This window comes from Halichoerus grypus, chromosome 3, assembly GCF_964656455.1.
Source record: "Halichoerus grypus chromosome 3, mHalGry1.hap1.1, whole genome shotgun sequence".
NCBI classification, from domain to species: domain Eukaryota; kingdom Metazoa; phylum Chordata; class Mammalia; order Carnivora; family Phocidae; genus Halichoerus; species Halichoerus grypus.
The window spans coordinates 109,262,920-109,284,771 of record NC_135714.1 but is presented as its reverse complement, the minus strand read 5'-3'; the positions used below and the strand labels follow the sequence as shown (position 1 = coordinate 109,284,771).

The following is a 21,852-nucleotide window of genomic DNA, read 5'->3' as shown; positions in this document are numbered from 1 at the left end:
TATTGAGAACTGCCACACTACTTTCCAAAGTAGTTGGATCATTTTACATTCTAACCAGTAGTCTACAAGGATTTTAATTTCTCTCCATCATTACCCAAACTATGAATGTATCTTTTTTATCATAGTCACCCTAGTAGGTAGGAGGTGGGATCTCATAGTGATTTTGATTCTTCATTCCTCTGGTGGCTAATGAGATCAACAAATTTTCCATGGACTTATTAGCCGATTGTGGATCTCCTCTGGAAAAGATGTCTATTCCGATTCTGTGCTCATTTTATAATTGGGTTGTCTTTTTATTATTGAGTTATAAGAGTTATTACAAATACAAGTCCTTTATTAAAAATATGATCCACAACCATTTTCTCCTAACCCACTTTTTCAGTGTTTTTACAGCACTTGTAGCTTCACAGCAAAATTATGTGAAAAGTAGACTCCCCAGTATCAACATTCTGCACTAATTGCTTACATTTGTTACAATTAGTGGACCTACGTTGAAACATCATAATCACCTAAAGTCCACAGTTTACGTAAGTTTCATTCTTGGTATGTATATCCCACGGATTTTGATACATGTATAATGACATGCACTCACCATTATACTATCATACAGAAAAGTTTAACTGCCCTAAAAAACCTCTCTGTTCTGCCTATTCATTTATTCCCTCCCCAAACCCTGGCAATCACTGGTATTTCTATTATCTCCATAGTTTTCCTTATTCAGAATCTCAAATACTTAGAATCATACACTAAGTATGTAGCCTTTTCAGACTGGATTCTTTTACTCAGTAATATGCACTTAAGATTCCTCCATTGTTTGCTCATTTCTTTTCAGCACTGCATAATATTCCATTATCTGGATATACCACAATTTATCCATTCATCTGCTGAAGGACATCGTGGTTGCTTCTTCAGCAATTATGAATAAAGCTACTGTAAACAACATATGCAGATTTTTTTAAGCAAACTCTAACTTCAACTCAACCCCAAGATCAAGTCACATGCTCTATCAACCCCAAGATCGAGTCACATGCTCTACCGACTGAGCCACTCAGCCACACCAACATATGCAGATTTTTGTGTGGCCATAAGTTTTCAGTTCCTTTGGGTAAGTACCAAGGAAGATGATTACTAGATAGTATGGTGAGAGTATGTTTAGTTTTGTAAGAAACAAACTGTCTCCCAAAGTGGCTATACAATTTTGCATTCCCAACAGGAACGAGTGCCTGTTGTTCCACATCCTCATCAGTGTTTGATGTTTTCAGGGTTGTGGATTTTGACCATTCTAACATGTGTTGTAGTATCTCATTGCTTAAATTTGCACTTCTCTGAGTATATGATCATTCACCAACTGTATAACTTTCTTTGGTGAGGTGTCTGTTCAGATCTTTGGCCCATTTTTTAATCAGGTTGTTTTCACATTAAGTTTTAAGATTTTTTTTTTAATATTTTGAGTAATAGTCCATTATGTGTCTTTTGCAAACATTTTCTTCCAGTGTGTGGTGTGTGTCTTCTCATTATGGACAGTGTTCTTTCCAGAGCATAAGTTTTTCATTTTAAGGAAGTCCAACAACAATTTCTTCCTTCATGGATCATGCTTTTGGAGTTGTATCTAAAAAATCATCAACCAGGGGCACCTGGGTGGCTCTGTTGGTTTGAGTGTTCAACTCCTGATTTCAGCTCAGCCTGTGATCTCAGGGTCGTGGGATTGAGCCCCGCATCAGGCTCAGCATGGAGTCGGCTTGGGATTTTCTCTCCCTCTCCCTCTGCTCCTCCCCCAGCTCGCACGTGCATGCTCTCAAAAATAAAATTTAACTTTTTTAAAAGATTTTATTTTAAACGAAATTTTTTTTTTTTTTAAGATTTTATTTATTTGAGATGGAGAGTGAGCGAGAGACAGAACACGAGTGGAGGGAGGAACAGAGGGAGAGAGAGAAACAAGACTCCCGGCTAAGGAGGAAGCCTAATGTGGGGCTAGATCCCAGGTCTCCAGGATCATGACCCAAGCCAAAGGCAGCCGCTTAACTGATTAAGCCACCCAGGTGCCCCTCTTTTATTTATTTGAGAGAAAGAGAGAGAGAGAGAGAGAAAGCACAAGCAGGGAGGAAGGGCAGAGGAGAGGGAGAAGCAGGTTCCCCACTTAACAGGGAGCCTGATGTGGGGCTCGATCCCAAGACCCTGGGATCATGACCCCAGCCAAAGGCAGATACTTAACCAACTGAGCCACCCAGGCACCCCAAAATTAATTTTTAAAAGTCATCAACCAACCCAAGATCATCTACATTTCCTCTATCTTATTTTCTAGAAGTTTCACAGTTTTGTGTTTTACATGTAGGTCTGATCCACCTGGACCTACTTTTGGTGAAAAAATATAGGGTCTGAGTCTAGATTCATTTTTTTGCATGTGGGTCTCAAGTTGATCCATTACCATTTGTTGAAAAGACTATATTCTCTCCATTGTACTGCCTTTGTCCTTTGTCAAGTATCAGTTTACTATATTATTGAAAGTGTGTTTCTGGGCTCTCTATTGTGTTCCATTGATCTATTTGTCTTTTACCAATAACACATTGTCTTGATCACTGTAGCTTTATAGTAACTCTTGAAGTCAGAAAGTATCAGCTCTCTGACTGTTCTTCAATACTGTACTGGCAATCCTGGTCCTTCTGCCTCTCTGTATAAATTTTAGAACCACTCAGTTAATATCCACAAAATAAATTCCTGGAATCTTGATTGGGACTGCATTCAATCTACAGATCAATTTGGGGAAAACTAGTAATACTGAGTCTTCCTGTCTCATTTAGTAGTTCTTTAATTTCTTTTCATTAAGAGTTATCATATTACTCATATAGATCTCCTACATCTTTAATTAGCTTTATACCTCATTATTTCATTTTGGGGAAGGGGTGCTAATGTAAATGGTATTATGTGTTTATTTTCTTTCCCTATCCTTTTCTTCATGGTGCCCCCTGAAGGACAAAATTTAAAAATTTTTTATGATACCCAATTTTTTTCTTTTGTCGCTTGTGTATTGGTTTCATATAAGAAACCACTCTGTCAAATACAAAGTCATGAAGATTTTATGTTTCCTTGCAATCCTTGTATAGTATTTGCTCTTATATTTTGTATCAATTCAAATGAGTCAATTTTTTGTACATGGTGAGTTAGGGTGGCATCTAATATATTCTTTTGCATATGGATATCCACTTGTCTGTCCCAAGACAACTTATTAAAGACTATTCTTTGCCTATTGAATGAATGGTTTAGGCACTTTTGCCAGAAGTCAGTTGAACATAGACATATGCATTTATTTCTGGACTTTGAATTCTCTTCCACTGACCTGTTTGTCTATGCTTTTCCTAGTAACAACACTGTTTTAACATAAGGACTGTATATGAATTCTTCAACTTTGTTCTTTTTCCAAGATTGTTTTGGCTATTCTGGGTCCCTTGAATTTCAATACGAATTTTAGAGCATCTCATTTTTCTGCAAAGAAGCCACTTAGGATATTGACAGAGATTACGCTGAATCTACAGATTGATTTTGGTTGGTTACTACTTTATGGTGTATGCTCCCTTATCTTTTTGATGTCACATATAAATAACATAACTGATTTTATTTACATATACTCTGATGATATTTATTATTTTTGCTATCTAAACATCTGGGTTTAAATCTACAACTTTAGGGGCGCCTGGGTGACTGTCAGTTAAGCGTCCAACTCTTCGTTTTGGCTCAGGTCATGATCTCAGGGTCATGAGATCTAGCCCCCCACTGGGCTCCGCACTCAGCGGAATCTGCTTAAGATCCTCTCTCCCTTTGCCCCCTGGCCCCTCCCCCAGCTCGCTGGCTTGCTCTCAGATAAATAAATAAACAAACAAACCTACCAGTTTATTTTTGTGCTGGAAGCCCCTTTCTTATTCTACATTTTCCCTTTCTCCTAGTTTCACAGTTCTTTCCTCTAATTTTATTTTTGAATGGGTATCCTTCAAACTGCAACATGAAAACTTTAAAAACTAATCAGTATCTTTTTCCTAGATGCAAAAAAAACTCTTAAATACTATTCATTTAATTGCTCTCTCCAAGTCTGTGTTAATGTTATGTTAAATCTGTAAGACACTGTTTTATACAGTTAATATTTAGATTTATTCACATACCTCTTGCTTTGCTCTGCAATGCTTTCTATATACCTGGCATCTGAAATCATTTATTCCACCTTTGCAATTTCCTTTGATGAGGCTTTCTTAAGTTACAATTTCTCTCATTATATTTCACCCTCTTACTTGAAAGACACTTTGCAAGGCATACAATTATACAATTATAGGTTGATAATTATACAATTATAGGTTGATAGTTATTTTCCCTATATTAATAATATTAATAATTCCAGTGTCTGTTGCATTCAACTCTTTACTGTTGGAAAGTCAGCTGTCAGCTGTGCACTCTCCTACCTTTAAATGTAATCTGCCTTTTTTTCCCTGGCTGCTCTAACTGCTCCTCAATTCAGAAAAAGTCCCAGCTATTACCTCTTAAAATACTGACTTTGCCCCCTTTTCTCTAATCTTTCCTTCTGAAATTCTGATTAAATGTCTATTTTAGACCATTTTTATCACTCTGTATTCCACATTTCTTGCCTTTCTAAACCTTTTCTCGAAATAAAAAGCTATAAAATAAAATCCAGATGTTAAATTCTACAACTTGATTTGAAATGTAGTAAATAATAGCAAAGATTCTCCAAAATATCATTACATACCCTTTCATATATTTTCTTTGCCTCTCTGTGCCTCTCTGTACTGATTTCTGAGTAGTTTCTTGTAGAAGTCCAATGCGCTATCCATTGTGCCACGGAGCCACCTTCTGAGTAGTTTCTTGTAAGCTGTCTTCTGATTTACTGGTTCTCTAATTGTATCTAATCTGCTATTAATCCCCTTAATTGATTGAGTTAATTTAATTAACTATTTTTACTTGCAGAAATTCTAGGAATGTTAACTGTTTACTACTTCTTCCCTGCACATACTGTTTTTTTAAACACAGTTAACAGTTATTCCATATTCTGTTTAATAATTCCATTATCTAAATTATTTCAGGGTATGGTTTTGCTCATTCTCACATGTAGTACCATATTTCCTTGTTTGATTATTAATTTTGTGAATTGCTCACATTCCTTTTAAGATAATTTGAGTAAATTATTCAAGGTCTAGGATAAAAGTGAATATCCTCACAAAGGAGCTATGTTGGCTTCTGCTAGGTTTCTGGGAAATTAACAGGTCATAATCACTTAAAATTCATGACTAGTGGTCACGTCATCTAGATACTATGAATTTAAGTTGCGTGATTATAAATTCTAAGCCATTTTTTTTTTCTTCTTAGTCTGTTCAGCACAACTAGGGAAATTTCTTTGTAGTCCCACAGAGGAGTAGGTGAGAAAGCAAGTTAAGTTCTCTTTCACTTAGGGTATATTTTTAGGTACCAATTTAATAGAAGACTCACTCAAATCCCCAACTTTGGCTGAGCCATAGGTTTGTGGCTATGGCTTTTCCCCCTTTATTTTTGGGGGACTTCTGGAATGCTGAATTCCTCAAATTCCCCAAATTCCAAAATGGTCTCCAGGGCAACACTGGGTTCAATACTCCACACTTCTCTATGGCTTTATTCTGATAATAACTTACCTTGCCAATCTTCAAGGATTTTAAGATGTTTTCTCATCTATTAAAAGGCCATTTGAGTTGTCTTCAGCATTAAGAACATGGCGAAACAGAAAGCCTACACTCAGTCTAGTGCAGTTCAATATAACTTCTGGATCCAGCAAAAAATCCTTTTGCGAAGTCAGAAAAGATCACTAAACTACCCTATCAATTTGGCATTCTTTTCATTTACATCTAATTCAATCTGTCCAATTCCTGACACATCTGATTATTCTTTCCTCTTGAAGTTGGTTTTTGGCTTCTACAGCACCACTTCCTATTACAACTCCTAAGTGATGATTCCTCAGGGCTCAGATCTGGGTTTTCTTATTTCAACATTTCCTCTGCTACCAGGTTACCTTAAATTATCAATACCCATCTCCTAGACTACTTTAATAGCTTCCCAAGGGGATTTCTTCTGCCACTCTTGTACCTATCTAATCCATTCTCCACCATAATAACCAGAGTTATCTTTTAAATACAAAAATTAGGGTGGCTCAGCTGGTTAAGCATCTGGCTCTTGGTTTCAGCTCAAGTCATGAGCTAAGGGTCATGAGATCGAGTGCCATGTCGGGCTCCACACTCAGTGCAGAGTCTGCTGGAGATTCTCTCTCTCCCTCTTCCTCTGCTCCTCCCCCCGCTCACTCTCTCTCTAAAATAAAATCTTAAAAAAAATAAATAGAAAAAATAAAAAGAAAAATTAGATTAAGCCCTGTTGCCTGTGTAAAACCCTCCAAGGTACTTTACTTGAACTTTAGAAAAATTCCAATTTAGCATGGCCCACAAAACCATATATGATCAGACTTCTGCCTATATACTACCATAACTGTCCTTATATAATAATACTATAAACAAATGGACTTGTTTTTCAGTCCTTAAAATACACCAAATTCTTTCTTCCCAAAGATCCTTGCCACTTGCCGTTTCCTCTTCCTAGAATATGGTTTACCTGGTCTTTGCAGGGTTTAATCTTACTCATACTTCAGATCTCACTATAACTGACTTTCTCACAGGCATTCATTCCCTGACAACCCAACCCAGGAGCATCCTGTTCTTTTCCTTTAGCACATTTATTATAATTTTTAATTTGTGATTAAGTATTTATTGTGGGTTTATTTTAATGTCTGTCCTCCCAATTATTTGTAAGAACCAGGCATGTAGAGACCCTACTGTTATCTTCCCATTCCATGCCCAGGACCTAGCACAATGTCTGGCTCATATTAGGAGTTTAACAAATATATATTAAATCACTGTTTTCTTTCCCTTTAAGCAGACCCACAGGAAAAGTACAATTCTAATCAGAAATTACATGTTGAACACAGAATTAGAAAAAAGGGGAATAAGTCAGGTGATAAGAATGTACATACAAATCAGGCTAAAATACAATATACTTATGAACAGACCCATAATGCTTAAGAGTCATATAGCCAAGATTACTTTCCCCTAATGTTTCATGGTTAAGTGGTCAGATGCTGGTTTTTAATTAACTCAATACATAGCTTTTCCTTATTGCTGTCTACACTTTAGTTAAAGCAAATAAATAATCACCTACAAATATGTTTCTCAAGATGGCCTGAAAGTTCATTATTTGGAACTCAAAAAAATTCCCCATAGAACCAATATTATATACAGTGGTTAGCTTTTTGTTGGTTAGTTCATAATGTTTAATCCATTACTCATTTATCCACCTAATGAATATGAATTGAGTGCTACTATGTGCCAGGAACTGTTCTAGCAGTGGAGATATAGTAGTGTACAAAATAAGACAAAAATCCCTATCTTCATTGATCTTATATCCATGTGATCAAAACAGAAAAGAAGTGCAATATACAGAACGGTAGATGGTGAAGAACAAAGCAGGGCAGAGAGATAGGGAATGGAGGGAGTGTAATTTTAACCTATTATTAAATTTATTTCTAGCTCTTTCTATTCCAAAAGGATTTAAGTTAGAGATTACTTACAGAACCTAAGTATCACAAACAAAATAACCATGCTTAGACAAGGAAAGATTTTAAACCAAGAAACTATAAAAACATACTTCCTTTTCACAGTAGTAGGACAGAGAAAACTATTCAGGCCCTTAAGTTACAGACAAGCTACAATAACCTAAGGCATGGTCTCCAAAAAGGCAATGGTTAGAGAAGGTAAGGGGGTGAATGCACTGATGGGAATTCCAGAAAGAAAAAGAAATGAAGAGCGAAGGAGGAAAGCACACTTCTTGCTAATGATAACGAACCTCCATGGACAGCCAGTCCCTTCGATTTCAATCACTAGTTGGCAGACTCTTTTTCTACAACTGTTAACTATTTCTGACCAAGATCTCTCCTCTATTTGGCATAGTATAGTTACACAACTTTCCCCTCATTATTCTGTCCCAAAAACAAATATTTAACTTTTTTAATGGCAGAAAAAGATCCCATTAGTCCCTATCTTCATCATTAAAATTCATATCAAAGGAACGCAGATAGCCAGTAGAATACTCTGGTTCTCATATTTTACCCTCATAACTAGGATAGGTATTCAGGATGTGGGGTCAAATTCAAGAAGATAAAAAACTGGAACAAGGTTTCAAAGAGCACCCCTAACACCACAGTAATGACTGCACAAGGAGAGACAATCAGCCATTTTAATCTTCTATCCTTGTCCACAACCATAAAGCATTCACCATAGACTAAGGAGAGAACAATGGAAGGGAACAACAAAAGTAAGCCTTCTCTAAAACCCTACTCATTTAGCTGGGGTGATTATAGGCCAGGGTAAGGAATGAGCATATAAACTAAGCCTGTCCATTAACTTCAGGTTTTTTTCTTATTAGAAAGAGCCTTATTATTTTCACCTGAAAAAAGGGTTTTAGTAAATGAGTGCTAATTTTTTATAATTATTCATTTCACTGTCATTTTAATAAAATTATTTCTCAGGTTGTGACTATCAGACATATTCTGGGAATTTTTCAAAATTAAATTTATTTATATTCAAAATTTAATAAAATAAAGCCTCAAGTTTAGGAAAATACAGGGAGCAACATAATAAAAAAACTAGTATCAGCAGAAATATTACCCAGAAAATATTACCTTTATGGCTGTGTGTTTGTTTTCATCTTCCTCCATCCATAGATCCTGTTCATAGTAATATAAGCCATCATTAATGACTTTAGCAAGTGCAGATGTAATTTTTGCCCGAGACATGTGGTTGCCTGTTCGATCTCCTCCAGGATGTTTTCTCATGTAAGGTGGTGTCTGAGTTACAATCAAAATCTTGTTTAAATCCTGATCATCAATTTCATAATCTGAATCATTATCAGACCAATCAGTAAATGTGTTTTTTCGTCCTTCTATTTGTTCTATCTCTTCATCAAATAAAAAATCAAGTTCTTCTTGCTCTTGTTCATCTGAAGGATACAGCTGATCTGATGCCTCTTCAGGTAGAGAGGATGATTCCTAAAGGAAGAAAATGGTATTTTATATACAAACTTTTTTTTAATCATTTTGAAAAGAAACATCACATAATAATGTTACAAGTTAGTAATATGAAGCCTGTGTGTTCAGTAACTAGTTAGCAGGCAAATTATAAAAGAAAATCAAGCCAGTATTATTCTGGCCCAATAAATACAAAGAATTTGCTAAACACTAAGTTCAATGCTAAATAAAAACACAAAATTGAGTAAAAGGAGGGTTAAAGATTCCTTTAGAGTAAGAATGGTGCTTAGCTAATCCATTATAGCACACCAACTCATTTTACAAATGAGGGGAAAAAAAGGCTTAGAGCTATGAAGTTAATTTGTCCAGAATATCAGAATTCGTCAGGACTAGAACAATCAAGGTTTTCTGACTTCCAAATTCAATGATCTTCCTAGTCCAAATCCTCACAACATTAATGCCATTAGCTAGGGTTCCTAGCTAATCCCTCTTCTCAATCTTCAGCCTCACTCACTGTGGCCAGGTTTTCATATTAAATTTACCTTAACATGCATTGAACTGTTGAACTTTGTCCTTCCTGAAAAAATTTAAATTGCTTCCTACTGGGTGACATAACAAGTCCAAAACTTTAGATCCTAGATCTTCTAAAATCTAACCTCCTCTAGATTTCCATAACTCTCAACACAAGAAAACAGATGTCTCAATGTCATTTTCCAATGTCAGCCTCTGACCAATCCTTATCCTTCAGCAAATGTTAACTCTCCTCTGCCTAGAATAAAACAATCCCCCCTCTCAGAATTCCTATTAATGTAGTACATATCTTTTCACTCAATTATTATCTGGTCCTCACTGTGAGCCAGGCACTGTTCAAGGAAAGGATATACAATAATAACTCTGCCCAGACAGAGCTAACATTCTACTAAATAGAAGACAGTCCATGATAAGTTTTTACTAAAAAAAACATAATAAAAATAAATAAGTTTTAACACACTGTGAATATATTTTTAAAAAAACTATATACCTTGTTATTCACATTTACAAGTACATGAAAAAAAGTCAGAATAAACACCGAACTGTTAATAATGGTAAACCCTGTACAGAGTTTCTTACTTTTTACTTTGTATCAGTTGTATTTAAATTTGTTTCAAAATCTTTTTTTTTTTTTTTTTTTTAAAGATTTTATTTATTTATTTGAGAGAGAGAGAATGAGAGACAGAGAGCATGAGAGGGAGGAGGGTCAGAGGGAGAAGCAGACTCCCTGCCGAGCAGGGAGCCTGATGCGGGACTCGATCCTGGGACTCCAGGATCATGACCTGAGCCGAAGGCAGTCGCTTAACCAACTGAGCCACCCAGGCGTCCCTTAAATTTGTTTCAAACATAGATTTTTTTTTTTTTAATTTGTGAGGAAGAAACAAGAGATTTGGGTTGAAGAGGACTTGACTGAGCACACTTACTTGCAGTAATGATTCACAGTAATGAAAAAAATAAATCCATGTCAACATGAAAACAAGTATTATACTATCAGAAAATCAGAAATTGTTCTGACTTTCTGGAAAGCAGAAAGCAAATGGGATTGTATTGATAATAAACAAGACTAGAGGAAACAGCAACCTAGAATCTATATAAAGACTGACACCACTGGTTCCACCAGGGCCCTAAAAACTTTTGAGATAAGCACAGTGAGCAGGAATGGACTATGTGACAGCCATCAAAATGGATATTTGGAAAACCAAACTACAGGATACAGCTAGAACAGTCAGTCCCACACCCTTACCTGAGAATATGAAACTATAAAATCTGCTCCCAACTTAAAGCCCAAGAATTGCTTTCTAAACAAAATGAAGGATTTGCCAAGAGAAGGCTCATGTCCATGGAGCCAGAAAGAGGTTGAACACATCCCAATATTATTCTAAACTTCTAAAAAAAGAGCTGGGGGGAAGAAAGAGAAGGTAATTTTACCAATGAATGAAGTACACTAAGGAATTCTACTTCCCAGAGAAAAGTACTGATTTTATCAATTCTGAAGACTCAGAACTAGCATGACTGTTCTCTGCCAAGGTCTAGAAGTCTAACAGGACCTTTACACTTAACCAGGAGTGCATGATGACATCTCACATTCAGGAGAAAGGCTTTCTGGATGAGCAATCTACAAGGCCACAAAAGAAGTCCATACCAATTTATCAATAACTAATATGAACCAACAACTAAAGATCACCACATATTAAGAAATAATCATCACCCTAAAAGAGGACTGTAAAAAAAAAACAAAAAAAAACAAAAAAAAAACTGATGGAAATATCAGAAAACAGAACCTTTTTTAAATCCCCAATTCCAAAAAAACAGTAGCCAGACGATCAATTCAGGGAGTCCTAGGGGGTCCAACATCAGATAAAAAGGAACACCAAAAGTTGAAAAAAAGAGAAACATGAATTTTCCCAAAATAACGGACATGAATACACAGCACAATAAATAAAAACAGACCAACTCCAGGGTATATCATCTGAAATTTCAATAGTGGTGATGAAGAAATAATCTTAAAACCTCAACAACGGGGCGCCTGGGTGGCTCAGTCGTTAAGTGTCTGCCTTCGGCTCGGGTCATGATCCCAGGGTCCTGGGATCGAGCCCCGCATCGGGCTCCCTGCTCGGCGGGAAGCCTGTTTCTCCCTCTCCCGCTCCCCCTGCTTGTGTTCCTGCTCTCGCTGTCTCTCTCTCTGTCAAATAAATAAAATCTTTAAAAAAAAAAAAAAAAAAAACCTCAACAACAAAATCACTTGTTAAAAAAATCTAAACGGACTAAATTTCACAAGAAAAAAAAACCTGACCAAGATGACAGTAGAAAAAATGCTTTCAGGGGCGCCTGGGTGGGTCAGTCGTTAAGCGTCTGCCTTCGGCTCAGGTCATGATCCCGGGGTCCTGGGATCAAGCCCTACATCGGGCTCCCTGCTCTGCAGGAAGCCTGCTTCTCCCTCTCCCACTCCCCCCACTTGTGTTCCCTCTCTCGCTGTGTCTCTGTCAAATAAAAATAAAATCTTAAAAAAAAAAAAAAAATGCTTTCAGATTTCTAAAGAAATCTATCTCTGAACAAGCTATAGCTACTCTAGAATGTTTATTTTTAAAAGATCATTTTTTTTTAAAGTACGTTGGCAATGTTGTCATTAAGTAACCCAACTCAGGAGGTATCACTGAAATATCTAGGCCCCCAGAACTTACAGTCAGCTTTCCTCCAAGCCAGATCCTCACTCTGTAGTATCAGAATATATTTCAGATCTTATTAATGGCACCAACATTCTTTGGCCATAAAACTGAAGGTCCTAGATTTTATATCATTCTTTTTCCACTATTAAAACCAGATTCCATTACCAATTTGCTGGCCCTATACATACTTACCCTTCCAAAAACTTTTTTTTAAACCAAGCCAAAGATGCTATCAATTTTAACAGGAACCATTATTTTTATTTATTTTTAAAAATTCGCACAATTGTGCTTTATTAATTAGCACATTTCCTGAATTTAAGCCCCTTAAGAAAAAGAAATCAGTTTTGGAGAGTTTTAAGTTGCTTGGCACCTCTCTAACTAGTCTTTGCAGTAATTTCTGGCACTTAGTAACTTTCCTTTGCCAGTTCCTGTAAGAAAGGCAAAATTTTTCTTTTTTCTTTTATATGGGTATAGTTGACACACAACACTGCATTAGTTTCAGGTGTACAACATATCAATTCAAGTTTTATGTTATGCTATGCTCACCGCAAGTGTAGCAACCATCTGTCACCATATAATGCTACTACAATATCATCGGCTATATTCCCCATGCTGTGCTTTTTATTACTGTGATTTATTCATTCCATAACTGGAAGCCTGTATCTCCCTCCCCCTTCACCCATTTTGTCTACACCCCCGACCCCTGCCCCTCTGCAACCATTAGTTTGCTCTCGATAGTTACAGGTCTGACTTTGCTTTTTGTTTACTCATTTTGTTTTTTAGATTCCACATGGGTGAAATCCTATAGTATTTGCCTTTTTCATTTTGACTTATTTCACTTAGCATAATACCCTCTAGGCGCACCCATGTTGTCGCATATGGCACAATTTCATCCTGTTTTACGGGTAATATTCCACTATATATGTGTATCACATCTTCCTTATCAATGGACACTTAGGTTGCTTCCACATATTAGCTATTGTAAATAATACTTCAATAAACATAGAAGTGCATATATCTTTTTGAATTAGTATTTTCATTTTCTTTGGATAAATATTCACTAGTGGAACTATTGGATCATATGGTAATTTCTATTTTTAAATTTTTTTCTTTTTTTTAAGATTTTATTTATTCATTTGAGACACAGAGATAGAGAGAGAGAGAGCATGAGCAGGGGGAGAGGAAGAGGGAGAGGGAGAAGCAGGAGCTGAGCCAGGAGCTTGATGTGGGGCTCGATCCCAGGACCCTGGGATCATGACCTGAGCCAAAGGCAGACATTTAACCATCTGAGCCACCCAGGCGCCCCTCTATTTTTAAATTTTCAAGGAAACTCCATACTATCTTCTACAGTGACTGTATCAATTTACTTCCACACCAATAGCATACAAGGGAGGAACCATTATTTTAAAAGAAATACTGAAATGGAGATTTTTTTAATGTGGAGGACAAATGTAGATCTTAGAATAAATAAAATACTATACAAATCTTTGTCAATGATCCAGGACACGATCCTTTTTATGGTTTTTTTTTTTGTGTGTGTGTGTGTGTGTATGTGTTTTCAGGACACCATCCTTAGCCTCCCTACCTATACAGGGATGTTATTTGCAATGATAATCATAGAATTAATCAAGAACTTCAGAAAATCTTGTCTTGAGAAAGCTGCTTTAGGATTTTTTTTAAAGATTTTTACTTATAATGAGTGAGCACATGAGTAGGGGGAGGAGCAGAGGGGGAGAGGGAGGCAGCCCCACATGGGGCTGGATCTTGCCACCCTGAGCCAAAATCTAGAGTCGGACACTTAACTGAATGAGCCGCCCAGGCACCCCTAGAAAGCTACTTCAGGCTTTTAAGATGTCCCCAGGGGGAAGGGGAGGGAGGGGGGGCCACCTCTTTTAACATTTAAATATGCTATGTTTAACCCCCACGGCTAAATAAAAAGTTATCTTTGATGAGGGTTTTTCAAGCTCAGCACTATTGACATGTTAGGCTTGATAATTCTTTGGGGTTTTTTTTGGGGGGGGGTTGTGCGCTGTAGGATGTTTAGCAGCATCTTTGGCCTCCACTCACAAGATGCAATAGCACTCTCCCAGTTTTAACAACCAAAAAATGTCTCCAGACATTGCCAAATATCCCCTGACGAAGCAAAATTTCATCACTCCCTCATTCCCCCAATGGAGAACGACTCTTATAACCCTTCATGCTCTCTTCTTCATGCTGTGATGGTAAGGATAAAGAGCCTTGGGTTCATAATAATCTTCAATATAATAGCCTTCTTTATGCTTCCCAATTCTTTTTAGTAACCTTTTCCTTACAGAGCTGACTTTCAATATTTGAATCATTTGAGTACCACTGTTTCCACATTTATTTGTAGTAAACTTCTTACTTTGAGATAATTGTACATTCACATACAGTTATAACAGAAATCTTACATTATTTTTTTACCTAGTTTCTCCCAATAGTAACACCTTGTGAATGTATAGCAAAATATCACAAACAAGATAAACATTGTAATAACCCATTAATCTTACTCAGATCTCCCCAGCTTTATTTGTACTCATTTTATTTATGGTTTAGATCAGAGCAATTTTTATCACACTCCAAATTTTGTGTATCCAACCATGTGTCAAAAATATAGCAGTGCTACCATCAAGGATCTCTTCTGCTGTTTCATAACCACACATCCCACTCCCTCATGTGCCCCTAAGAAATCAATTCTCTTTTCCTTCCTTACTGTACACAAAAGCACCAAAAACACATATAATCTGTACCCTTTATAAATAATTAACAGGTCACAAATAATATAACAAGGTTATAATATAAATTCCCAATTTAGAAAAATTTTGTCAGCTTTAAAAAAGTTATTCAAATTTAAATTAGTCACAAGTAAAAAGACCACATCAAAATATTCTTAAATCATATTCAGAAATAGAACATAAATTTTTAAAATTGACACAATATAACTTATTTTCAACTACTGAGTATACCTAAAGTTTTCACTTATAGCCAATTTTTACAATTTAAACTTTTCCAAATTTTATAGATTTACTTGACAAACAAAATACATTGGCCTTACATTCAACCCAGGAATGTACTACACTTCACTTGGTTTATAACAATTTACCTTCAATTTCACTGGAGATGGACGATGTCTCTTTTTAACTTCTACCCAAGGTTCTGAGTCCAAGTCAGGCAAACTTGTAGACAAACCTCTAGACATTGCTTGAAGATTACTTGTTTCAGTATTTTTCTTTGGGTTCAGTGGACTTCCAGTTCTTGGAGAATTTGGGGCAGACTCTAAAATTTTAAGTTAGTACTTAGTTAAAATATTGTTTTCTTACTTATAAAGCACTTCTTTTTCTTTACTTAGGCTTGATTTTTTTTCCACAAAAACATGATATATCAAATCTCAATTACAATTTTTCCAATGCCTTTCAAACCTGAAAAGATGTAATGTAAGATGTATTTGAGTGAAGCCAATGAATAATAGATAAAAGAAATGTCACCAACTCTTACACAGATCACATTCATTCAAACTTCTTAAGCCTATCAATTGAGTCACTAATTGTGGTAATACATTTAATTTAGGGGTCAATTCCCTGTCAAATCTTAAAATCTATCAATTATAATGAAATTATGGAATCTCAAATGCTATTAAGCAGAGTAAATGCATATTTTATTCAAGGCAGTATCAGTCCTTCACTATTCTGCTACAATCTATAGCAAGGCAATCATTATTTACACTTCACATTTCCTCTGCTTACTGAGTTATACCTAAATGCAGTGTGCCCACTTAGCTCCTATTCGATACTGTAAAGAGTAGAATGTCACATCATTAAAGTGCACTGCCCTGGTAATAAAGTTTAAAACATTTTAAAACTCTGTTAGAATTAAAAATGCTTTTCTCCACACTATCTCTTAATCAAAATAATTACATCCTCTATAAATAAAATCCTGATTCCTTTACAAATCTTTTTCTAAAAATTAAAAAGAATACTTATTTTAAGTTATAATGCAATACATACTTCCTGGACAGAGTTTTAAATACAAATTTATACTCTAAGATTCTAAATATCATTTAATTTAGTCCCCAAAAGCCAATTACTTGAAAATACTGCAAAGCTGAATATTACATGGAGAAAGTTGAAATAAATTAACAGCAACAATTCTTTTATTTACTAAATGAAAATGCAAAGGCACATTCCAGGACTTTGGGTTTGAGAAGAATATTCCAAGATTTTACTCTCTTCTACTACATGCTAGAAACAAGTAAGAGTTATTATCCTCTCTATGAACACCTATTAGATACAGGATTCAAATACCAAATTACTATACTACTTTTTTTTAAAAGTACATTGCTTCATAATGGAGAAGGCTCTAAAATTGCATTGTCCAGAACACAGCCGCTAGTCATATGGAGCTACTGAGCACTTAAAACATGGGTAGTCCTAAAATGTGCTAGTAAGTTTAAGGTCCATACCAGATTTCAAAGTCTTAGTACAAAATATCTAAAAAGGTAAAATGGATCTGTAATTTTTATATTAATGTTATACTATCTGGGTATATTAAAATATTTTAAATGTTATTAAAATCAATTTCATTTGTTTTGTAGCTTTTTCAGGCTATTAAAATTATTAGGATTACATGTGTAGCAAACATTATATTTCTATTTGACATTGCTGTTTACAACTTTCTTAATTAATGGTACATGTATCATCAATTGACCCACAGAGGTAGTATAGGTGAAATGCTAGGTTTGGGCTGCAAGTATTGATATTAAAGTTATAGGAATGGGAAGACATTTATCAGCAGAGAACGCTATTTCTAATACTATAAATCACCTATGCTCATAAAGTGAATAAAGCCTTAAAAACAGACTAAGAACCACCACCCTAGCAACTGTAAGAATTAACCAAATTACTATGGATAGTTCATGTATAAATGATTAGAATGGCACATGGTAGGGAAATCAGTTAACTACTATTTTTAACACAGAAATCTAATCTTAAACACCTACTTAAGTTTATTATATAATCATCTCTAAATGCTCGCTAAGCTTGAATGTTTCTACCATGAAGTCAAGTGTTTCGCTATATCCACAACACATGCTTACAAATTAAACATTAAAATACCAAAGAATTTGAGTAAGACAAGAAAATTTAGAATAGTCTGAGTTTTTAAAGGGAAATGTTCACCTTATAATTACCTACACATATGCTGTGTGACATGTTTTCTTTTACAATGAAAAAGTTTCAAACATTATGTATGTAAATTTTAAGGGTAACGGTAAAGCCCTAATCTTCCAAAAACCAATGAGTCTGCATATTACTTGGATGACTGGACATTAAACTTACAGATAAGAAATTAGACACACACTTTGACATTTATAGGTTCTAATTTGTGAGAACATAGAAAAAAATTTATCTTTGCTGTTTTCATTAATTGAAAAAATTGTCAACATGACTCTCCAGGGGTAAAATCACCCTATATGTTCCATGATTATCTATCTAGTTTGACTTCTTTATCCACCCTGAATCCAGGTAATGACACAGATTGCTTTAAAAGGATGATATACTTTATGTGTGGCACATTCAGGAATACTTCTGCAACTTTCCAAAGGAAATCCCACAGCTTATTAAAAAATCATTAGGGATGCTCCTACACATTTTTCAAAAAGCCAACAACAACAAAAAACCCCAAGATGGTCAGGTACCTGACCCTCTCAATTTTGATGAATGAAATCCTTTTACTACTTAAGAGTTGATAACGCAATACTATATCCATTGAACTGCAAACCCTAAATTTTAAAATTAACATCTTACCATTCCCATAATCAACATTTTCTGGTGCATTGAGGTCCTCTGTTCAGTGCAAAGGTGAACTCATGTTACACAATTCAACCTCCATAGAGGGAAAAATAGACATTTTAATTTCTTTGATGAAAAAAACAAAAATGTTTAAATATTTTACCATATAAATCCCTCAGGAAGTATACATCAATGGTTATGTTTTTTGAAATATAAAGTCTTCTCTTTAGAGATAAAAAGGATACAGATAAAAGTTTCTTTATCTATAGGTACAGATAAACACAATCTACTTTTCCGATTCCTATATCCATTTCAAATTTTTGGTGACATACTACTCTCTACTGAATTTAGGACCTAAGGCTTTCTCATCAGAGGATAATTATTAAAGTCAGAAATATGGGCATTCATGGAAAAGGCTGAATTTATGTATTTATTCCTATGGTTTAAGGTAAATCTGTATTAACTCTAAGAACATTCTTTCTATATGCCTTCATTATGCATCCAGTTACAGATGTATAATCTAAATAACCTAAAATTTTTGACATTTAAATATATAGTGACTTGTTTTGGCAATGTGTATGTGAGATGTAAATGAGTGTATATTTAAAAAAATACAAAAATGTACAAGGCATTGTGATTTTATTCTTGTAATTTTATTAATAATGCATAAATGGTTAAATGAACAGGCATCACCAACTTGACTGACCTATCTTAGCTACCCTGTGGGAAAAGTATTTTCTATTTTTATCGAACTCACTTAAAGCCTGTTCACAAGCAGGTTAAAAATGTCATCTTGGACCCCAAGTTTACACAAATAAATTAATCTAACTTATACAATCAGACATTAAATCTTCAAGAAAACCTAAAAAATATCACTTTTCTTCAACTTTTAAAACAATTGCCCAAGTTGTTTGCTAGGGCTAGAGGCATAGAGGGCTGACAAAGAAACACTAAATAAAAATATCTGTGAGACTGTCCACTGGTACTTTATTGATGGCAGGTCTCACATACTGGTGTATAAAAAATATATCTTGAAGAGTTTAGAAAAAAATATTCTTGTTCATTTCTCAAATGTCTTATCCCTCAGTGTCCACATTAACACATCTTATAGTCCATGTGAAATATTATGACAACATGTGAGTTGTACACTGTACACTACACTGAAGGGCAAATCAAATAGCAAAGGACCTAACAATCTGGGAAATGCCACTCAAGCCTCTCTATTTTTGTTTTATTGATCTGGACACAGGTACATAAGTCTGGAAGGAAAAGACAGAATCTTGCAATATTTCCAGAATGATAATTAACTTTCCCACCGTAAATAAAAGTAGCACATGCAGCTCAGGCTAATTACACACAAATGGGTGGCTCCTATAAAAACAACAGCAGTCCTCTGGTCTCTCTCTCATTATCATCACAAAGGTGTATATCTCCATTGTAGTGGTGGCCCAACCTCCTCCACAAGGAGTCGGGAGTAGACATTCTTGCATAGAAGTCTGGTTGCTTTCATTTCTGCAGCACGATTTGTTCCAATGTTTATAATATTTCAGTGAGTCACCTATTCCTCTGCATATTCGATCATATGACATCCAAGCATCAGTAGATCATCACCCTGACTGAAAAAAGTTTAAGCACACACATTTTTTCCCAAGAGGGAATGTCTTAAAAATGATCCAGGAAAAAATTCTTAATATCAAAGCAGTTTTTGGAAATTCTAATTACCATCAATTCTTTATCTATAATTATAATAATTTCATAACAATACCCCAATGCTGCTTTTGAATATAGGTCATCCCGTCTTTACAAGACAGGATTGAAGCACACTAGTAGCAAAATTAAAGTCACCCCCTCTTGAGTATAAGACTTTTAAACTACTCATCCTACTAGACTACTCCAATCTTACAAAAGGAAACTGGCACAACATATCTATAATCATTTAGTAAAATTACGAAGATAGGTAGAAATTCCGTACATGACAAAGTACACAATTTAAGAACAGAGCAGAGATTTACCCATAATTCTTAAATCCCTTTTTAATTTATGGCTGGGGGGGCAAAATGAATAGAATTCAGAGCATCAAAAGTCATTTTGTAATCTTTAATTTTCCTATACAACCTAAATAAACTTTTTTAAAGGATAGATCAATTGGACCAAACAGCCCACCATTACACTGCTTGCTCTAGAAGAAAAGTTGTTACCTGTATGTGAACAAAAGGCTTGGCCTGGTACAAACTCTGGGCAATCAATCAGTTGAGAGAAGTCTGTTTGTGGCACACTACGTGGAGGAGGGCCCGGAATTGGCCATTTTTCTGGTTCTATCTTTTTTCTCATTTTCTCATCCACAATTTCCACTTCTGTGCTATCTTTCAGTGCCTATAAATAGGTATTTTGAGCTATTAAAGAACTTTCATTCAAAAAACTGTAATTGCACATCCTATACTTCTAATAACCTAAGAATTTTTTAAATCTGAAATTAGCAGACATTATTACAATAAATGTTTCTAAAAATACCAATGAATTAACTACTTAGAACGAATTTTTAAATCATTTGCCCCTGTAATAGGTAACACATATCCTCACCTAACACGCAGCAGATAATTTGGTTTTCACAACAGAATAGGCCTTTAAGGATCATTACATCAACTAGAATCAAACTACTTTTACCATAATTAAATTTATTTTTTTTCTCTATTTCCTTTTATCTTACCTTAATATAATACCGCCAAATAAAATTTAGGCACTATTTTAATAACTACCACCATTAATTGATAAGAAACAGACATACACATTCCTCACAATACCCTATAATGTACACAGATGAGGAAACTGAGGCTCAAAGAAATAATCTGATAAAGATCATAGACTGGGGCGCCTGGGTGGCTCAGTCGTTAAGCGTCTGCCTTTGGCTCAGGTCATGGTCTCAGGGTCCTGGGATGGAGCCCCGCATTGGGCTCCCTGCTCAGTGGTGAGTCTGCTTCTCCCTCTCCTTCTGCCCCTCCCCCCACCTCCCGCTGGTGCTTGCTCGTGCTTGCTCTCTCTCAAATAAATAAAAATCCTAAAAAAAAAAAAAAATTGTTAAAAAAAATAAATAAAGATCATAGACTTAGTATGAGTCAATACTAGGACTCAATTTTTATTAGCTGTCCACCACTAAGTCTTAGTCACTAGACTATAGTGCTTTGCAAAAATAAACATGCTGCAATTTAATGATAAAATAAAACTAGAACAAAATTTCCTCAAAATAAAGGACTTATTCATCTGAATTTTACCTGAAATTCAAGGGTACTCACCTTTTAGAAATTAAATCAGGAAAAATACAAATATTATATAAAAACTGAACATACATACTTGTTATTTTATAAAAGTTAAAACTCACTATCTTTTAGTGGAAGAACATATCGTATGTGTTACTTTTACATCTGTATGCCCTTAGTGTTAGTATAGTACTCACTTTTCAAGTTATACTTTCAAAACTGGACAGGACTTTAAAATTATTAAAATTTAAAAACAAACTTTTTTGATGGGAATGAGGATACCCTCTGAAAAAACAGAGTATGAAATAGGAAATAAAGGAAATAAGGAAGAAGCCTATAATAAGGGGTTTGAATTGGTGATAGCTGTATTTTTTTTCTAACATATATTTTCCTAGTTTTGTCTGCTGAACATTCTAGAAGCAATGACACCCTAGTAGCAAACCTCAGTATACCTAGCATCCAGATCCTGCAACAACATGGATGAATTTCGAAAACTACAAATG

General features: G+C 35.2%; 1 protein-coding gene across 14 annotated transcripts in view; it reads right to left on the bottom strand.

The window, feature by feature from the left end:
• The window catches only part of LARP1B (La ribonucleoprotein 1B), a 127,800-nt gene that overhangs the window by 71,277 nt on the left and 34,671 nt on the right, over positions 1-21,852 (bottom strand). For 13 of the 14 annotated variants that reach the window (XR_013446453.1, XM_078069215.1, XM_078069216.1 and 10 more), the window contains 3 exons: positions 20,294-20,468; positions 15,413-15,585; positions 8,750-9,115 (listed from right to left, as the gene is read on the bottom strand). Coding sequence is in view for 13 of the 14 variants with exons in the window: in XM_078069215.1 (XP_077925341.1) it covers positions 8,750-9,115; positions 15,413-15,585; positions 20,294-20,468 (714 nt within the window). In the remaining variant the exon portion in view is untranslated. Of the gene's footprint in view, positions 1-8,749; positions 9,116-15,412; positions 15,586-18,726; positions 19,712-20,293; positions 20,469-21,852 lie in introns of those variants that run through there. The other variant, XM_078069223.1, reaches the window with a different exon arrangement.